This window comes from Diplotaxodon limnothrissa, linkage group LG7 (genome assembly GCF_057381915.1).
Source record: "Diplotaxodon limnothrissa isolate DT_005_m linkage group LG7, D_limnothrissa_male_GT1.1, whole genome shotgun sequence".
NCBI classification, from domain to species: domain Eukaryota; kingdom Metazoa; phylum Chordata; class Actinopteri; order Cichliformes; family Cichlidae; genus Diplotaxodon; species Diplotaxodon limnothrissa.
In genome coordinates, this window is record NC_140602.1 from 24797597 (window position 1) to 24819250 (window position 21654).

Consider the following 21654-nt stretch of genomic DNA (forward strand, 5'->3'; position numbering starts at 1 on the left):
GAAATTGCAATACTTTGTCATACCACACGTTTAGATATTTCCTCTAAAAGTACTGTTGGTGTAGACTACACGGACACCAAAGTGTTATACTTTTTCCTAACACAGACTCGGCTCGCCATAAAGAACATGTCACAGGAAATTTGTCATGATCAAAAGCGTTCCTCAAAAATGCATTTTTGAACATTTTCTTGCAGTTCAACACTAAAAACAATACCACACGAAAAAATTCCAGCTATTGATGCTGAAAGGTAAAGTTGATCTGAACTATATGAACACCAATGTGGTATACATAAAAAAACAAAAACAAAAAAAGCAAAACAAAACATATATTTAATTTTGCACAATATACTCTTTACTCCTATATGAAAAAATTCCCAACATATAGTCCCAAATACACAGGAAACAAGCAGTTACCAGATTAAAAGTTTCCTATAGGATATAAAGGAGAAAATGTAACGTGGACAGAAAAGTTAAAACCACTGCAGTTTGTTCAGCCATTTTAGTTTTCACATTCTGAAACACTGCTTTACTAGATCCAAATCTTTACTGGGCACAAGTCAAACGAACTTAACTCTCAGTTAAAAATAAAAGAAGAAGAGAGACTGGAACTCCTGTCTGTTATTTTTGTCTGCCCTGTAATGATCTCCCCACTCTGCTAAAACACGGAAACATGGAAGGGCTTTTACATTTCCACACGAGTCACTCACACCAACCAAATAAGGCACAAAAACATGAATGGACATGGTACAATGTAAAACCACATATGTAAGAGAAACACTCAAACTAGATATAGATACTGATGTTTGTGTCCTGCCAGTTATGTCATTGTCAGGTATGTGTCTGATGGGAAAGGTCACAGTCAGTGTGTCCTAATCACACTGCTACCTCTTTATTGATTGTCATTAAAAATATTCATAATTACTTGACTACAACCCATCATAATTTATTGGATTCCCTACTTTGTCTTTGGGCAAGGCTGTGAAGATTAGTTTCCTTTTTAAATAGTTTAACCCTGCTGCCTGTTTCCTCAATACTGTGATAAGTTGGCGCAACTTTAAGGCAAAAAATTCAATATGTGGAGAACTTTGTGGATTATAAAGGTAAGGGGCATTTTTGTCAATTTTTAAAAACTCATATCATCTGTTGACCTTTATTAGCATTTTAATTTTGATAAATGCACTTACCATTTCATCAGATTTTCTACGAGTGCTTTTCCTGTGCAACACTAATTCTGGCAGTATTGAAAGGCAAAGTAAGCAAGAACAGACGAAACCTTATGAGTGAACAGTCTACACTTGATGAGCCTGATTTACGATTACATTTGGTTTTTGAACAAACAGTTTAAAAGAAAGATAGTTTATCATAAAAATCTAAATGCTAAGGTCTTTGTTGAATATTTCTGTTTCTGTCTCAAACAATTTAGTGTTTTTTCCTTTGAGGAATGGCCATCAAGAAATCTCTTATGTAACAGTTTTTGCCTTGCAAACATAGATGTGTGTAAAGTAAAAAATAAAGGCATTGTCGAACTAAAACATTTGCTAAGGGAAGCCGGTTGCTGTCTTATATGTGCCTGTCTTCTATGTTCTGAAAAACTCACCTTTAAATAAAATAAAATAAAATAAAAAAGATATGAATCCACAGACGTCATCCCTGATACTTGTTAGCAGAATGTCATTGCAGATTTTAACAGTCTAGATCTAAGTTAGTCAAAGCAGCATATTCTGTATACATGTGTTCTCACACATTCTAAATCACCCGAATTACATATACGCACAACAACAACAACACCAATAAGAAAATGACACTTGTTTAGGAGGAATATGTTTTGGGGTTTGCGATGTGTTAGTATACAGAACCTTTTTTTCTTCTTCTTTTTTTTTTTTTTTAAATGTGTGGCCCTTTAGTAATGGTGCTGTTAAATGACTTAACTTCAGACATTATAGTTGCATGAACAGCAGCCACTGAGTGCTGCCACCAATAAATAAATACATCATATATCCCCATGGGTACATACTGTACTTAAAGCAGATAATGTGACTACATCTTGGAACAACAAAGATTAACATTATTAATCTTAAGGAAACCTTGGAGGCAGAGGAAACTGTGGAGCTGCTGAAGGTGTGGTTAACATGAGGGTCACTGGAGGTAGTAATTCAGGCTTAAGTTCATACAAGACATAACCAGCATAACACTGGTCACCTTGTGGTATGTTCCTTGAAAATGAAGCGGCAGGCCCAAAAACACAGCCAGACTGAATGACACGCTGGTAAAAAGACATAGCTTTCCCCCAAAGATCTGTCGATCCAGCAGATTCTGATGAATGATTAGTCGGAGTCATAGAGTCCCAGGATGAGTGTGGAACAGGAGTTTATAACAGCAAATATCTCACTTTTTTTTCTCAAAAGCATGCAGTCTTAGAAGAAAGGCAAGCTTATCCGCATGATATAAGTGTGTGATTAAACCAGAACAGTCTCGGTGATGTAATATGCCATCGTGAATCTGGAGAGCAGTCATGAACAGGCCTTTCGCCTCTACGGTCTCACAATGGAATTCAGCTTCGTGTTTTCTTTTCACCCTTAGACACCAACAGAAGAAAAGGGTAGAACCCTGTGAGAAAGGAGAGTGAGATGAGGTTTTAGAGCTTTTTGAAATGTATTTGCTCTTATTTACAGCAATGTCAAAAATCTTACCAAATACACCGAAGAACACCAAATGCAGAAGCCTTACACTATTTCAATGACGTTCAGCATGTTCCTGCAGTTGAACAGACAGACATTATCTTTCAGTGAAAGAAAAAGAAGAAGCAGAAGAACAAACAAGAAAAGACATCAAGAACAACAGAGATGGCTTTCACATGACAGGAGTCAAGGTTGGTACAGTAGGACAATGTGAGCAATGCAGTCAAGATGCTTGAAAAGTGTAGGAAAACTACTTTTGTCATTTTTTTTTACTAGTCCTGGCAGTAAATATAGATCTTCAAACCTTTTTCTATGATGTGAATATATACCCCTCCTAGCTACTTTATCAGGCAAAATTAACTAATGGAAATTAATCAATCACATGGAAGCAAATTAATGCATTTAAGCATTTAGACACAGTCACGGTGACCTGCTGAAATTTAAACCAAGCATAAGAATAAAAGGTGATTTAAATGAGTTTGAAAGTGGAATGTTTGTTGGTGCCATGCTGGCTGGGATTTTCCCCACACAACCACCACTTCTAGGGTTTACAGAAAATGGTCCAAAAATAAGAGAAAAGAAAATATGCAGTGAGTGGCAGTCCTCTTGGTTAAAATGTTTTGTTGAAGTCAGAGGAGATTGGTCTGATTGCATTCAGTTGCTTGGTAGGTTACAACAAGGAAGCATCATATTTGAAGAAGATGGCTACAGCAGTAGAGGCCCGCAAAGATCGTATCTTCTGTCAGATAAGAACAACAAACTGTTGCAATTCACACTGGCAGAAACCGGAAAGCGCAAGGAAAATTGTTTCCTTGTCTGATGGTTTGGCAATAAGACAATCAGATGGTAGAGTCAGAAGTTGGGTTCATCACCATAAAAGTGTGCATCCATCCGACTTTGTATGAGCATTTCAGAGTGTCGGTGCAATGGTGCGGAGCAGCGAGCGGTCCCCAAACCCCAGGTCACGGACCCGTACCGGAGTCGTTTGAACCGGGTCGCAAGAGTTGAGGCTTGGGTGTGAAATTTATGGTTTTTGGGGGTCTTATTAATTTTTATTGATTTTTTAAAAATCATTTTTATCGTTAACTCGGTTTCCCTGGGTCTTTTCCTGTGTATTATGAATAAATCTTTATTTTGGTACCGGTACTGGTTTTATTTTGTTGTATTTATCCCTGATACCTTAAAGGCCGCCAAAATATTGACATAAACCGGTTCGTCGCGCAAAAAAGGTTGGGGACTGCTGGTGTGGAGCATATTTCCTTGTCACACTTTGAGCCCCTTAGTATCAACTAAGCATTGTTCAAACACAACGGCCTAAATGAGTGTTGTTGGCGACCATGTTCAACCCTTTATAACCACAGTGTGCCCATCTTGTGATGCTTGCTTCCAACAGGATAATGCGCCATGTCACAAAGCTCAGATTGTCTCAAGCTGGTTGCATGAACATGAAACTGAGTTCAGTGCACTCAAATGGCCTCAATATCCACCAGATCTCAATCCAATAGAGCACCTTTGAGATGTGGAGATTTTCATCATGGGAATGCAATCAGGATATTTGCAGTAACAGTGCTGTGTCAGTCATGTCAGTGCTATCTTCAGCCAAAATCTCTGTGGAATGTTTAGTACATTGTTGTGATGGACTAGCACAGAGGTGTCTCCTAAACTTTTTAATATGGGTGGCAATATGAGGGTTATATATATGAGCGACACCCTACAGTTAGGTGAAAAATTACCTTTTTATTTATTTTTTTATTTATTTTGTGCATATACTTTTTAATTTAAAATAATGACTTATTATTTTTTGTTTCTTGCCATTGTGCAACAGTTAGGCTATTGACCTTCTTTAAAGAGTCTTGACTACACAGTGATGATATTCTATGAAATATTTCTATGAAATCAGGGGACTTACAAAAGAGTGAATATGAAGGAAATGTAAAAAGTAAAGTAGCAGCAGAATTTGATACGAGTCCAAAGCCTAGGCCTAAAAATAGTGTAATAATAAACACACAAAACATTTTCTACTACTAAATTCACAATTTTAACAAAACCCACACCTCCAATATTTCACTGCAAATTTGCTATTTTAGAGTTTTCATGCCTGAAGTAATACCTTTGATCTCTGTTTATATTTTTTGTGAATAAATAGTACATAATTAACAGACTGCTTGCTCAATCAGTTTTAAGCAACTAATCCAGCTGCAGTAAGAAGTCAGAGCATTATTTTACTGCTGCAAATTTGCATTGCCTGTAAATTAAAAACAAACAAACAAAAAAAGCTCACTTTTCTGATATTTCAGTATCTAGTGGAGGTGCAGTCCCTTCTGTTCCTGTGAGTCCTTCTTCTGCAGGATTCTGTTGAACATCGTCCTGGTTCCTCCGTGATCTGACCTGTACCAGGTTAGAAAATTCCTCTTAATTCCAAAGTTCACCACAAGGATCAACGAGGTGTGTAGAACAATGGCACAAAGTTGAAAGGCTGCCGCCAGCTCTCATAAATTCAATGGAACAAAGCACGACTGTATCTCTCGACATTTTCATATCTCTTAGGTACTTCAGCTTAGTGTTTGAGGTCAAAGGTTGGCTCACCTTCCATACAAGCAAGAACACGATGGCTAAAAGTGGAATGAAGAGTAAGGAGAGAAGGCTTCTCTCCACCACCTCAGGCAGGAGTCTTTGTTGCTCACCTAGGATTAAAAGGACAAATTCTCTTAAAAATTACTTAAACTATGATTAAATATTAATAAATAAACTTTTTCTTCAGTGATTTCTGTTTTTTTAATAATTAAATTTTCTTTGTTTTTACCGTGAAAAGTAAAGAGCATCACCAAATAAATATTATACCGTACCTTATTTCTTAGTTCTTACTCTCTTTAACATAAAGAGCATTTTGCGGCACAAACTACTGATAATGTGCAAAGATTTTCTTGGCATCCATTCAAATAAAATACTGAAATTTAATCTCTCTGGAGGTTAATGTGGTTATCAGGAAAGCAACAGTAAACAAAAAGAAACTTATTATATCACCATGTTCTTGATCTCCCCCTTCAGTGTTTCTGTTGTGTTACTACAACCACTCTGCAACGCACTTACACTTCACACTGTAATGAATGTTTATGAATCAGTATTTAATGAAATGTACATTCTGTCTGCATTTCCACGTGCAGTTAATCAAAACACTGACAACTTGTGAAGATGCAAAGCCCTGCAGGGGTTTTAACTGAGTAGGCAGGTAAACACTTAAAAGGACAAGGCGAGGCACATGATGAGGAATTTGCCCCGAAGAGCACTGCTCATCAGTGACAGCATTCTGAGGGCACTGGCTTACTTGATATCAAAAGTGGAAAAACACTGCTGCCCATTTGGTACACCAGCTGGACTGGTTTTGCAGCTCTTTTTTTTTTCTTGCAAATATCCACAGACTTACTTGTGTTGCAGTCATTTGGACACGGTGGGCTGGTAGTGGGGGACTCTGAAGGATAAACAGAAAAACACAAAAGAGATGGATTCAGAGTTACCAGAAAACACAACAAGACAAATGAAAAAGTGACATAAAGGGATGGAAATTAAGGGAAGAGAGGAGTGTCAACATTTTATTGTCAGGTGTTAAAAAGGCACCTCAACACCACTTTTTCTACTCTCCCCTCAAACACGCACAATAGAGCTCATCCAACCACTCCGCAAAAGAAAAGCCAAGCGCTTGGGAAGATTGCTCTGTATTCAACGTGTAGACAATCAGGTTTCGGCTCTTTTCTTCCTTTTCACATGTGCTACCTTGGGACATCTTCCCTCGGTCCTGTGACTCAGCCGTGTCTCTATGGGCCATCTGACCGCTGAGAACATTTTTCAGCTCTTATCTTGCAAAGTTCTTGTGAAGAAATAATGGTTTGTGGATTAAAAGCTTCTCCAAACAGCCACAAGAGGTCTGTCCTAAATAAAGCCTTTTCACTATATTCCTAAGAGGGTGGCTGTAGTTTTACAAGCAGGAATGAACTTGTGACGGAAATGTTCAGGGTTTAAATTTATTTTTTGGGAGGGCGTTTTCAAGAGTTAAGGTTAGTTTCTGAACGCTGCCTGCTTTCCCACACCTTTAACTTATGCCTCGGGTTTGTGTGTTTTATTGTTCTCAGTCCTTAGTTTAGATTCTTTTGCAAATTTATATTCTTGTTAGTATAGTTATAACATTATTTTTTTGGGGGGATTATACATTTCTCTGAGTTTTAAAGTTTCCTTTCCAACTGTGGTTTTGACAAGGCTTAGTTTTAATTTTGTGCAAACTTCTCTGGGTAATCTGGTATTAGGTATTAGACGCGCTCGTGCTGTGTAGCCCTTTGGTTGCTAAGTATTAAACTGACTTCAAATTATATCATGATATACTGTAATATATCACATATGAAAATGTGATTAAACAATCTTTCTGCTTGTTACTGATCATCATTAAAAGTAATCCTATTCAGTTATTCTTTATTATTGTTATCTGACTTATGAGTACTAAACAGTGTTCTTTACTTTCAAGTGATTATACCTTCTTCAATTTTTCTCAACATTAATGAATGCAAATTGTTGATACAGAGAAAGTGGTAACTTCATAAAATGAAAAATGTTGTGCAAATCTTAAATTCATATCTTTAAGGGCACATGTAGAATATCAGGTGCATTACAAAGTGATCTTAACTGTGAAACTAAAATGTGAAAAATATGATTATCCTCTTCTGACATTTTTTTGTTTTTTGTTTCCTTGCTGACTCTTTTCATGCAGAATGAAAAAAGATGAATTCAAATTCAGATTGCGAAATCCAGACTACCTTAAAAACATCAGCTTCGTCCAAGAAAAGCTGGACTGACTGATAGATATTTTGCCAGTCTTGTCATTTATTGTAGTGTGCTTTGGCTTAAAGCATCACACTCCAGATGGAGTGAACACGAGTGTGCAACATGCAGCTTGTTGTGGAGGCGTTACAACTGAACTTTTGCAGAAACACCTGAGATATATTAGTTCAAATAGTTCGACCCAGTGCTTTTTTTTTATCCTTTGTTTTATTTTAATCAATAAGAATCTGTAAGAGGAAATGCTGACTTAGCATTTGACCACTGGCTCAAAAAAAGATCTACCCTTTTTTTGTAACATGAATTAAAGGCAAACACAAATGAGCAAACATTTATATATCACAAATGGCCTTATAGTAAATTTTCTGCAAAACCCAGTGCACAGTAGCTACAAACATGCTGCAATCAATACAAACTTTGCACACGAATTCAGCAATAAAGCAACAAATCTCACACCTCAATTAACCATTTAGTTTTTCTTCATTTATTAAACTAATGAAATTACACAAACATGTCTAACAACATAAAAGTGTTATATAGAGTACTCACCTTCTGAATACTCGTCTATTAATGGTGGGTATGGTGAGGTGGGACAGGGAGGAACATCACAGTCGTGTGCATCTTCTTTATTCTGTGCAGCTCTGAGTAAATCTTCGATGAAGTCAAAGTATTGGTTGGTGTCAAACCTCTCTTCCCTATAGTGGCACTCAAAATCAAGCATGATGTCATTCTGGAAATACAGAGACACAATTTTCATTAAATACATTTATTTCATTTCTTTTTTCCTTCCAAAAAAATCTCAAATTTTTCTACACACATGCAATCTTGCGCTTTTCTACATATTATCACATGAAAGTGCATGACTGTGCAAATGCTTCATGTATTTCAGACATTCAGTGTTCTGCAGCCTTTCATGTCTCGCTTGCAAAGCTGGTGTGAGAATAACTTGTGAATTAACAGAGTAAGCATCATGACTCCTACTTTCTGAACCTAAACCAGTAGCGACCATGTATTTGAAACAGACTATATGCTGCGTAATACCTGTGAGAATGGGTAACTCTTTCAAAATGTTGAAAACCCATTTCTACCCATATTAAATGAAAATCATGTGACTAAATGCATACCTGAAGCTTGCATGCTTTCGTTCTTTCTTTTTTTTTTGCAGTCCAAAAAAACTTCATCCAAAATCATTCAATTTAAATAATTAGGCCACTATATATTTTGATTATGTGTTTTTCATATACATTATCCAATTATATATAATGCACATTTCAACACTGTTTGTCATGGATGCTGGATCTGTAATAAAAGTGGTAAAAGATAACCAGTAAACAATGAACTTACCAGATCCTGCATATGGACCCTTTGTTCTTGGAGAATCTGAATGAATATGCTAATGTTCTCTTTATTGGATGAAACGTTTCCAAACTTTTCTGATAACCTTACTAAGCTTTCCTCCAAATAGAAGATATTTAATTTCATCCAACACATCCCAGCCTGGAAAAAAAGGAACACATATGTAACATGAGATGTATGAACTGTGTGATACATACATGGTATAAGATAGCAGCATAGCTGATGTGTTTACTGATAGTTTGACATGGGGATGTAGCTCAAAAAAGGTAATCATTGTCAGTGAGTTCATCGTCTTATGGCTCAGTCATACTAGAGTAAATGGCAGCCTTGGAACTAGGGAAAAGTGGCAGTTGCGGTGACCAGCTGGTCACCCAGAGGTTGAGCATGCGTCACGTTCAATCTCTGAGTAACCACTTTCAAAGGCAAGGTAATTACATAGGTAAGAAGCAACCAGTGTCAAAACATTTGTGGTCCAACTGACTCGAATCATTCTCAGACAGACTGTTGAAGGTTTGCCAATAATTGCTGCCTAATTTATAAACACAGATTGTTAACGCACTGCAATTAGTCTGAGTCTATGTGTGGCGTTGAGTGCAGTCTGTGGCAATAGGGGACTTGACTTTGCACTTTTGTTCACCTATAAAAGTTAATTGCTGTATTATCACAACAGATTCTATGTTATTAACAATTTGAACCAATCCAATTGCAAATTGGTAGCAGACTGGTTTCATCTTATTGCTGATTTATTACCATCCTGACACACCCAAATCAATCCAAATATGCCAAATGACTCAGAGTGGCCATAAACCTGGTTCACCTCTTTGAAGTAACAACGTCAAATGCAAGGACAATTAAAGCATTTTTTTTGTGCTTATCAATTTGCTAGATTTGTCATAAATTTGGTTACTGCCTGTTCATTGAAAGATGTCACAATATCTTACCTCTTCTTTAGGAATGTACTCTAGAGGAATTAGGTAATCTTTAGGAATATTTTGTCTCTGTAAAAAAAAGAAAGTACATTAACATTAAACTGCAGGCAACATCATAAAAACATGAATTTTCATTCAGTTTGAAAATTTGTGAATTTACTATTATTGAAACCATGAACACAAAGACTTGGTGAAACAACTACACAGCTTTCTTTTTTGTTCCTGTTCCTGTTCCTGTTCAGGTGCTAACTTTCTTTTTTCTCCTCTGTTGACGAGTAGTTATTTAAAATATATATTCTAGAAAGATAAACAGGTAGTTTTTACATTACACGGTTAAGTGATGGCAGTGATCAAATATGGTTCTCTGGAGAAATACAGTGTTTGCAGCTGTTTGACCAAAGACTTTCAAGATCTGCCACTGGTTTGAATACAGTTCTAATGCCTTTGCATTGTGCTTTGTGTGTTCATTTGACTATATTTTAATAGCTATAATAGCTTTAGATTGTTCAGTGGTAGCCTGCCATGTATAACATACCAGAATAGACATTTAGTTTAGAATTTCTCAAATACAATTTAATTGGAGTGTTTCTCTTACCAAAGTGGAGAGTTTAGCGATGTCATTGGTCACTGGGTTGACGTTAAGTCTATCTGAATGCACCCCAAGCGTAATGAACAGCAGGAAATGGACACAGACGTGTATCCAACTCTGCAGGTCAGAAGGGACAAACATGTTTTGGCAATTAGTTACATCTTCAACATAAAAAGCCATTTATGATCAGAATCTCATGTGAGACATTAGATTAGAGTTTCACTGTACCTAAAAAGCAAAAGCAAAAAAAGTCACACTAAATCAGATTAAGAACAAAAAGAGTGGGTTTTGCAGCTGTTCCTGCAACTTTCCAAGATTTAGAGTTGTTGGTGTTTCCATGCTTAACAACTCGGCCTCCCAAGCCTTTGGCCATTACTTGCACAAAGATGTGTTTTCTCTTATAGAAGTCACCAAGAAATACAATTGGCAATGAAATATGACAATTTTACAGCCATATAATAAATGTGTATTGCCAATGCTGTGTTGAGTACTATTCTTACTGGCTAGTCTTTATGGTGGAGACACATCAAAGCATTTTACAAGGACGTGTAATGTCACACCTGCAATGTTGGATAAATTACTGTCTTTGTTCTGGAAAACCAATTCAAGTTATGTCTTAAATCTATGCAAAGGTCTTAAAGAATGCAATAAAGAGTCTGATAAGATGACTAACAGAATTCTTACTCAGAGGACTGCTTTCAATTTTCACTTGCCTTCTGTTTTAACTGGCAGTTGCTTTAGTTGTAAGAGTATTTTAGTTCCTGGCTCTTCTTTAACTTCTAGCGAAGTGAAAAAAGAAATAGATTCTCTGCCATGCTGGAACAGAGTTGGGTAATGACACAGTACTAGATGTTATTTTTATTTTTCAATGACAAGGGATTTTTGTTGTCATTGTCTTACATGTTTTAATGTTTTTATGGTCTTGTCAGGTCGGGGTAGATCATATGGGTAGCCAGAAAAGAGAGAAAGAGCTACTCTAAAAGTCTTGAAGTTTTACACACACAACCCAAAAAACCCCATCAAGTATCAGCATACTTATATCAGGTCCGACTGTGATTAATTATTTTAAATTTGTGTACTTAAATAGAAGATATCAGATGCCAAACGTTAACCTTTTAAAATTTACATCCTTTGGATAATATCCCTTTTTGTAATATTGCTACTTGCCAAGTGTTAAAGTGATTGGAAACAGAGTGCTGCCATTTAAATGAGATATTTGTTCTTAAAAACATATGTCTCGCAGTAAGAACAATAATGTAAACATAGCTTCTTAAAGTTACTCTCAGGCTCATGAAGAGACAGCTTGCAGTCTTTTGGCTGACCTGCTTCTTATGCAATGGATCCCTAATTCTCCTCTCAGTAAAGATGGGGCCAAAAAGAAGGAGAGCCCAAAAACACATTAGTAACCTTCAATGTGAACTTGCTGTTTGGTGGATAAAATTTTAAGTGTTTCACAAAGGGAACTATGCCACATCTAATCTGGCAACCTTTATAACAAGATTTTGTTCTATTGTTAATGATGATCATACTATTTTGCAACAACTAACTGCGGCACAGACCTGGACCATCTACATTTCCCTGCCAGCCTGGGGGTGAGATCAGTAATTTTCAAATCTTCAAACCCACCAGTGTTCCTCCTGTTGCTATATGTAAGTCACAATAAGCCACAACAGGAAGCCAGTGGAACAATGATCCATCTACATCAGGAAATGCTAAAGGAAAAGACGGAATGTAATTCAATTCCTTGTAGCTTGTATCATCCAACTATTGTCTTTAAATGGAAGTCGGGGTTGAAAAACAAGCAAGTTTGTTGGACACTTAAATTCATGAGTTATGCCTCAATCTTTAACCTCTAACCATATTTGTATAACAAATGAGGGATAATAAAAACAGAGTTCCCTATCTACAACTAAAGTACAATGTTGGGATTTTTCAGCAAAGCAAAACCTGATGTTTATCACACAACATCTCAAACCACTCCAATACTCTTGTTTTTTGTCTTTAACATACTGTCTGTACAGAATGTGTGCACAGTGATGCTCATGAACGAGAAACAAGTGTATCTGTTGTCTCCTTTAGGTTAATGTCCAGTGTCCAGGCTGCCCGTAATTTCTTTAGTATGGATTACATGCAGAAACTTGCTACAGTACCTGAGTGTATGGAGTTACAGGCTTATAGTGAATTCAGCAGGCTAGAATCCTTAAAATTCCTCTTCAAGCCACAATATCCATCTGTTTACATTTCTTACATAGCTTAAGCTTACATAGCTTAATGGACATGCTCACTATATAGAAACATTTTTTTTAAAAGATGATTCAGTGTGTCAAGTGTGCAGTTGTTGCTCATGCTGTAATAAAAAAAAAACCTAAAACTTTACACAGACTAGAAAGCATCCCATCAAATTTAAGTCAGTGAAAAGATTATTAAGAAAAATTTGCTAATTATGTTTGGTCATTAAGGACATTCAGAAGACATGTTATCATTTCACTATCAAGCTAGTAAACAGCTAACTGTTGTGCACATGTGGACCTCCTGTGACTGGTTTGCTATTATCAACATTATAATTTCTGAATGTTTGCAAATGTAAATATACTAACAAATAAAACTAAATAATAATAAATAAATAAATACAACAACAAAAAAAAGAAAACAAACAAACAAAACATCAGCAAACACATCAGGTGGGGATGTAGTCACCATTCCAGGATCCTTATGAGACAGATTCATAACCCATGAAATAAATTAGCTAAGCACAACCAATCAACGAATGTTAGACTGGGTGTAACATGTTAAAGAACTCGATTAACCTCTTGGTGCTGGTAAGTTAAGTGTCTTTCTGAAACAAATCTTCATAAGATTTATGGTTAGATTGGGCTGATGAGGGGACTAGGACAACTGCTTCAATTATGATGGTGGTAGAGACCTGACATTTCTGTATAATTAATGCAGATCCTATCACTATCCAAGAGGTTTTTAGTTTTACATCATATTATTCTATGAAAAGGTTTACTTAAAATGGAAATTGAATACTTGAAATAGAATATGATGATGGCCTTTTGAGAGTGACCAGAAAATACAGAATTTAAGTATTAAAACAAAACATAATTTAACGTTTTCTTTTATTGCCTGAGTCAATAAAATCAGATTATGTAATTGGTTAAAAGGAAAAAAGAAAAAAAAGAAGAAAAAAATCAAATGGTAGGACTCCTAGATCTGGATTACTACCAAAGTATAATTAATTGTTTCTTTGCTCCAAGGCTGAGCTGTCTTCCTGGATTAGGAAAACCATTCATGTGTTACTTCTGTGCTGACAGAAGAAAAAAAGAACCCAAATTGTAGTTTACAATTCCCATTCATATTTATAGTACAACTCTCTATCATTTTGATTTTTATTCAGCAGAGGTTTAAGAGCAGACCTACCATTAAACATTTCAAACAAAAAATAACAACGGACGCAAACCTGCTTAAATTTCTGCTGTTGGATCAAAACAGCTGTTGACTTACTTTTGTGTGTTGGCAACACAGGAAGGAGGTACAGACTTACGCAAGGACACAATGTTAAAAAAAAAACACTGTTGAAGAAATGCTGTGCAACAAGAACAACACTGAGATTTAGCTTCACTTTTCAACAATTTTCACTGTTAAAACCTTGTTTTGTAAAACAATTTATTTCACCAAGTAGCAACTGTGTGGGACAACATTGCAACAACTATTGCTACTATGTGGCTACTTTGAAGAAAATAATATAAAGATACTGGGAATTTGTAAAGCTGTGTGTAGAAATCAGTTGGTGCACGATACTGCTGCAATAAGTTCTATTTTACTTGAAGACGGTACGGTCATGGAAATCTAAGTCCTCTAAATGTACAATTTGCAAAGAGAGTGACTGTAATTTATGCACTCTGACCAAAAGTTATTTTTACAGTGCACGATAGTGGAACCATTCCTAAGACTATCAGTGTAATCTGACATCCATGTAAAATGTAATAGTATCATATTGTCACGTAGTCCATAGCATATACACCATATTTTTACACAACTGTATCTTATCGTGAGCGGTCTAATTTCAACAATAAAAATATATGGGAACTATCTTGTTAAAATAATACACACCGAAAAAACAAACAGATCTTGTTTCTAAAAGTTCCAGAAAGGCTCCGGAATTCCCAACACAGCTCAGGCCAAACATATCAATAAACAACAAGGCTTCAGTACCGACAGCACTTTGACTTACTTGAACTCGGTCATCTGAACATTTCCCTGATGCTTTCTGATTGACTTTCAGACAGAAGACACAGCTGCACTAACAGGAGATGAAAGTATCTCCCATGCACAAAATTGCATTTTTCTGTCGGACACTTTACAACCACTTTTTGTTTTAACAGTATCAGAAGTAGTAGTAGTAATAGTAGTATTATCAGAACCAAAATCATTGAATATTAATTCACAAGCCTCCAAAATAAAGCCCTGTTCTCCATCATCAGGTGCATCACAGTTCTTGAGGCCTGCTGACAGCCTGTTTTCTGTTTTCATTATAATGATGCAGATAATGATTATCCCGTCTGATTTTCCATCACCACTTTGAACCCGATGCCTAATTAGCTGAACAGGCTCTCCAGACTGCTGGGCTCGTGGCCCTGTTATCCACGTAATCTCATAAAAGCAGAGCACAGTACCTTGCATGACATTAGTCTACCATGGCAACATGCAGCCTGTTGTGTCAGATAGATGGACATTTCTCATAATCTTTTGCCTACATCACTGTTTTGAATTTTGCCATTAGTCATTAGTTCCCATGTTTTGAAATGAGGATTAAAACAGACCAGATGATGAAAGATGGGGAGGGAAAACACCAGGCTGCCGTTTCTGTCTAGATGTTCTTGAGTTGATTCAGGTTCAAGTTATCCGAGGGTTTCCAATGAATACCCTGGAATTTTTTTAAAACCTTTAAATGTGTTTTGTGTTTTTTTTCTTTTCTTTTTGTCAAAGAATATGTTAATTACTACCAGCTCGTTCTCTTCCTGATTCAACTCATCAGGAAGTAGTGTAGTCAAATTTTTATTCTGGAGCTCTGTTTTTTTTTTTTTTTTACCTCAAAAAACAGATAAGACTTTAGAGACTGATTGAGAAATTCTAACTGCTGTACAAATGGAAATAATAATTTTATAAATTTACCTTAAGGTATAAACCGTAAAAACCATTTCCTCAACTATGTCTGACACATTTACAAGCGACATTTGTCTTGAGATGATAACTGTCAGACATCTGGGTTTCGGGGAATATTTTGCTTCCTGTTCAACTTGACAGCCCAAAGTACTCTACAATTTTGTCTCAGTACCCATTCAGATAAACTCTTTTCCTATAATTACATATCAGCTACACTGTTGAAATGAGAAGCAGAACGATTTAAAGATTAAATTTAAAAAGAAAAAGAGAAAAAGAAAAATATATCAAAGATTATAGCAAGTGCACAATCCGTTAAAAAAAGTATAGCTATTTTGTCACAAAATTAAACTGTATCCTATACACGAAGAGACATAACTTGTTGAGTAAACAGTGAATTTCATTGAGGTTGATTTAATGTGGATCTATAACAAACCTAATTTGTTATATGGGGCTATTAACCCAGTTGGCTTGAACCGACTGGTGTAGCCCTACAAATAAACAGCTAACAGCTAACAGTTAAATACTTTGAATGGCTTAGAAGATAAAAATTACTTGATCTGTTAACTAGGTCTGATGGCTTACTTTTTAATTAAAAACGTACAATAACGTCACACAGAAAGGTGGTCTCCAGAGGCCAATTTATTACCAGCAGCTGAGATCAATTAAACTACTATGGCCACAAGTAGTGATAGCTAATGACAGATTTTCAGAGAAATCGCTCATTTAATAAATGATGAAAACAATTCGTTTTGTTGTGTGTGTGCCATTAAGCATATGTTGTTGAGAAAAACAGGAAACAAACAAACCTATTAAAATGTCTAATGAGATCAGACCTTGCCAACATTTAGGTAGAAATTAGACAACCCCTGCTGCGTAAAACAATAGGTTTCAGAGATGAGAGAGCACCAAATGTTTCAGTCCTTTTAACCAAATAGCATCAACGTATGATTGATCTGGAGCAGATTAAAGGCTTTAATGATGAAAACACAAATAATGATCTTGCTAGGAAATTAAAGGGTAATACAGAGAAGAAGCCAATCTGCAGGTGTCTTTTGGAGACAGTGAAGTGTCTGCTGTTAATGTCATCTTTAGGGCAAAAGTCAATCCAGACTTATTGCTGTATGACACGACAGAGCAGTGGTCAAATCAGACTACTGTCGCTAAGACTTGTCCAAACATATGAGCATGTGCATGAAGAATTAAGGCTCCCATTATGGTAACTTACTGAGCACACAATTTATTTATTGTTTATTTATTTTACAGTCAAAGCTATAATTTTAAATGTCAAAACAAGCTTGTTATTTGACCAAATAGGACATCCCTTGAATGCTACATCCTTAATAGAGGAGATGTTGAACTAAACAATGCATACTTTTAATTGCAATTATAGTGCACCGTTTGTGTACAGCAGGAAATCGCATCTTGCTACTGTGAAAAAAATTTCAAAAAGGATAAAATGGTGCTGTGTACTCTACAATGTTTTTGTTGGAAAGGAAAAGAGTGGGAAAAAATGTGTTTTATGATACTCTTACAATCCCTTTATATAGCCGCTTATCAACAAATAAGGGGTTAGACAGATCTGGTTAATATGCACTTACTGAAGAAGGGGAATTTTTCCTGGCCAACAAGGAATCTTGAGTTGTGCAACTGTGCATTTTTTCAGATCATCTTACAGATGTAGGTGATATATTTTACACCTTCTCACCAAAAGCTTGACTAAATTTGTACAACATTTTCCTCATAACAAAAACAATCATAATATTTTGAACTTGTGATTCATTCTCGAATATGTGAATTGGTGGTCCATAGTTGTCAGTTTTATGGTAACCGGTTTATAGTAGATCAGTTTATCAGATTCATATACTTTCAGATACTTTCAGACAAGTAGATCAACAGCTTCGTTGAAGGGCGCCCTGTACTTGATGCTGTTAAAAAGCAGTCTAACAGGAACAAGGAAGTATAATTTGATTACGCCAGGAGCTTAGGAGCCTTAAGAAGCAGTTCAAGAACGCTGATGCGGAGGAGAAGCAAGCTTTAGAGGAGCTGCATAACATCTTGCGGAAGAAGCTGATTACCCTCCGTAGAGCAGAATGGCACAGGAGGCGAGGAAGAGAGAGAGCCAGGAAACGTGCAGCTTTCATTGCTGATCCCTTTCGATTTTCCAAACAATTGCTTGGGGTCAAGCGAAGCGGGCAGTTGGAGTGCTCAGCAGAGGAGGTGAATAACTTCCTTCATGAGACCACGAGTGACCCATTGAGGGAACAAGACTTGGGACCAAACAAAGCTCTCATCAACCCTGCCCCACCATCAGTAGAGTTCAAGTTGACGGAGCCAAGTTTGAAGGAGGTGTGTGAGGTCATCAAAGCAGCCCGCTCAGCATCCTCCCCAGGTCCCAGTGGCGTACCCTACCTTGTCTATAAGCGCTGCCCAGAGCTGCTCCGCCACCTGTGGAAGATCTTAAAGGTGATATGGCGGAGAGGGAGAGTTGCTGATCAGTGGAGGTGCGCAGAGGGAGTCTGGATTCCCAAAGAGGAGGATTCGAAAAACATAAACCAGTTTCGGAGTATCTCGCTATTGAGCGTGGAGGGGAAGGTGTTTTTTAGCGTTGTCTCCCGGAGATTGACCGAGTTTCTCCTTAGAAACAATTACATTGATCCATCAGTTCAGAAGGGGGGAATCCCAGGAGTTCCTGGTTGCCTAGAGCACACTGGTGTAGTTACACACCTTATAAGAGAAGCACATGAGAACAGAGGCGACCTAGCTGTATTGTGGCTGGACCTAACTAATGCGTATGGGTCGATCCCACACAAACTGGTTGAGCATGCTTTGCACCTCCACCACGTCCCCAGCAAGATCAAGGACCTAATCCTGGACTATTACGCCAATTTCAGGCTTAGGGTCACTTCTAGGGCAGTTACTTCAGACTGGCACCGACTCCAAAAAGGTATAATAACAGGCTGTACCATCTCAGTTACGCTCTTTGCCCTGGCAATGAACATGGTGGTAAAGGCTGCGGAGGTGGAGTGCAGAGGGCCGTTAACAAGGTCAGGTGTTCGTCAGCCCCCTATCAGAGCCTATATGGATGACCTCACCATTACAACATCATCAGTTCCCGGGTGTAGGTGGATCTTGCAAGGTCTTGAGAGACTCATCTCATGGGCAAGGATGAGTTTTAAACCTTCCAAGTCAAGATCGATGGTACTGAAGAAGGGCAAGGTGACGGACAAGTTCCGGTTCTCAATTTCAGGAACCATTATTCCATCCATAACGGAACAACCAGTTAAGAGCTTGGGGAAACTCTTTGACTCCAGCCTGAAAGACTCTACTGCTATCCAGAAGGCAAATGAGGAGCTGGGAGCGTGGCTTATTAAGGTGGATAAGTCCGGCTTGCCTGGAAGATTTAAAGCCTGGATCTACCAGCATTCCATCCTGCCCCGAATCCTGTGGCCCTTGCTTGTCTATACAGTTCCAATAACTACTGTGGAATCCCTTGAAAGAAAGATCAGTGGCTTTCTTCGTAAGTGGCTGGGACTTCCCCGCAGTCTCACCAGCGCTGCCTTGTATGGGACAAGCAACAGCGTGCAGTTACCCTTCAGTGGTCTCACAGAAGAGTTCAAGGTGGCTCGCACACGAGAAGCCCTACAGTACAGAGATTCTAAAGACTGCAAGGTGGCATCAGCAGGCATTGAGGTAAGGACAGGAAGAAAGTGGAAGGCTGAGAAGGCAGTTGAGGTGGCGGAGTCACGCCTAAGGCAGAAAACACTAATGGGGGTCTTAGCAACAGGGGGAGCAGGCTTGGGGTACATCCCAAAGGCCCAGGTCAGCAGGGCACAGGGAAAGGAGAGACACCAGCTACTCCAGGAAGAGGTCCGAGCAGGTGTGGAGGAGGAGCGAGTAAGCAGAGCTGTAGGCCTTAAGCGGCAGGGAGCATGGACAAGGTGGGAGAGCACCTTGCAGCGCAAGGTCACCTGGGCAAACATCATGCAGGCAGACTTCCACCGGATCCGATTCCTAGTGCAGGCAGTATACAACACTCTGCCAAGCCCAGCAAACCTCCATTTGTGGGGAAAGAGCGAGACACCTGCCTGTCCCCTGTGCTCTGGAAGAGGGACCCTAGAACACCTCCTTAGCAGCTGCCCAAGGGCCCTGGCCGATGGTCGGTATCGTTGGCGGCACGACCAGGTGCTCAGAGTAGTTGCTGAAAAGATTGCCTCAGCAATCAGCATCAGCAAGCATCATCATGCTCCGAGGAAGGCAATCTCTTTTATTAAGGCTGGAGAGAAACCCCAGGGGCGCCCACATTTGACAACTGGCCTTCTCAACACAGCCTCTGATTGGCAGCTACAGGCTGACCTGGGTAAACAACTAAAGTTTCCTCAGAACATTGCAGAAACATCACTCCGGCCAGACTTGATAATTATTTCTGAGGCCTCAAAACAGCTGATCATGCTGGAACTCACAGTGCCCTGGGAAGAGCGGATTGAGGAGGCTAATGAAAGGAAACGAGGAAAGTACCAGGAACTAGTGCAAGAGTGCAGGGGAAGGGGCTGGAAGACTTTCTATGAGCCCATAGAAGTGGGTTGTAGGGGCTTTGCAGGACGATCACTCTGCAAAGTTCTAGGCCGGCTGGGCGTGGCTGGGGCAGCCAAGAAGAGGGCCATCCAGGCTGTGAGTGAAGCGGCAGAGAAAGCCACAAGGTGGCTGTGGATTAAGAGGGCTGATCCGTGGGTAGCTACTGGTACGCAAGTCGGGGCCTGATCACCCCCGGCTGGGTCGCCTGGGCGAGGGTGTATGATGTTGTGAGACCCGAAACACCTGATGACCCTAGGATACATCACTGAAGATGCGTACCAGTGCATCCAGGAGATGTGTCTTTATAGTGAAGCAGAGAATTCAACCCTGACTGAGATAGAGGTACAGACATATTTTCCAGTGACTAAAAGATAACAAATGCTCTCTCCTCAGACATCAAAAATCATTTTCTGTTGCATACTGAACTGCACAGACAGAAATGTTCAGCTGACAGTATGAATTACAGACAGTATACAATTCTTCAATTAAAATAAATAGATTTTTAACAAAAGATTTAGGTTTCCAATTGTAGTTTACTCTTACTTTATTGTTTGGGAAAGTGGGAAAGTATGTTGCCTCCTTTTGTTTTTTAAAAAAAATTCCAGTGTAGTTTAGCTTTTGGTTTTGTTGCTAACCACTGAACACAACGTGCCAAAAAATGATCTCCTTGTGGCTGGGCGTCTGCATTGGGCTGCTCATGCATCTTTCAGTGTTAACGCACTGGCAATCTAGTGGCAAATACCACAAATGCAAATGAGCTGGAGGCAAGGGTCTGTGTTGTACGAACATAGAATTTCCCGATAGTAGAGAAATTGCAGAAATAAATTTCGGCAAAAACTTGAAAAATTTGTGGAGATTGCACAACTGTATCTCATTTTGCTAAACAAGAGGTGAAACCAGATATTTTTATTTACATGCTTAATGACCAGAAATGCAACTTTAAAGTTAAGATTAAAGTTAAAAATTGGACTTCAAAACAGAATATTTGCCATATCGATATCTTGTTGCTACTGTTTTCCTTGGGGGCTGCTGAACCTGGTCCAGACTGAATGTACTGGTAAATTGCAACCCGTTGAGGGTGTATTAAGTTTGGTTAAATTCATTTTATATAACCAAAATCACTACAACAGTTGCCTCAAGGCGCCTTATATTGTAAGGAAAAGATCCTACAATAATACAGAGAAAGAACAAACAATCAGATTGCCCTCTATGAGCAAGCACTTGGTGACAGTGAGAAGGAAAAACTCCCTTTTAACAGGAAAAACAGGCAGAATTAGGCTAAGGGAGGAGAATCCATCTCCCATGGGATGAGGAGAGAAGGATAAGGATAGGATAGGAAGGATAGGACAAATTAATTCATTAAAGATTTAAGCTACCACTTAATGGATATCAGCATTTTTATACTTTATTTATGTTAGATTACATTCAACAGAGTTGAAGTTGCAGATCTTTAGGGCAGGATCAGTAACAGTTGGTTTTTGACTTCAAAAGATTTCTTTATTCTCCAACTTACAGTATTTTATGGGAGAAGTATAAATGT

General features: G+C 38.2%; 1 protein-coding gene across 1 annotated transcript in view; it reads right to left on the minus strand.

Annotated features, from left to right (window-relative positions):
* Positions 1-475: 475 nt before the first annotated feature.
* kitlga (kit ligand a) overlaps positions 476-21654 on the minus strand; it is a 28403-nt gene continuing 7224 nt past the window's right edge. Inside the window, exons 2-10 of the mRNA XM_085357754.1 lie at positions 10383-10493; positions 9800-9856; positions 8847-8999; positions 8052-8232; positions 6103-6147; positions 5265-5362; positions 4960-5066; positions 2691-2754; positions 476-2607 (exon numbers count right to left, since the gene is read on the minus strand). Coding sequence (XP_085213880.1) covers positions 2724-2754; positions 4960-5066; positions 5265-5362; positions 6103-6147; positions 8052-8232; positions 8847-8999; positions 9800-9856; positions 10383-10493 — 783 coding nt within the window. The 3' untranslated portion in view covers positions 476-2607; positions 2691-2723. The remainder of the gene's footprint in view (positions 2608-2690; positions 2755-4959; positions 5067-5264; positions 5363-6102; positions 6148-8051; positions 8233-8846; positions 9000-9799; positions 9857-10382; positions 10494-21654) is intronic.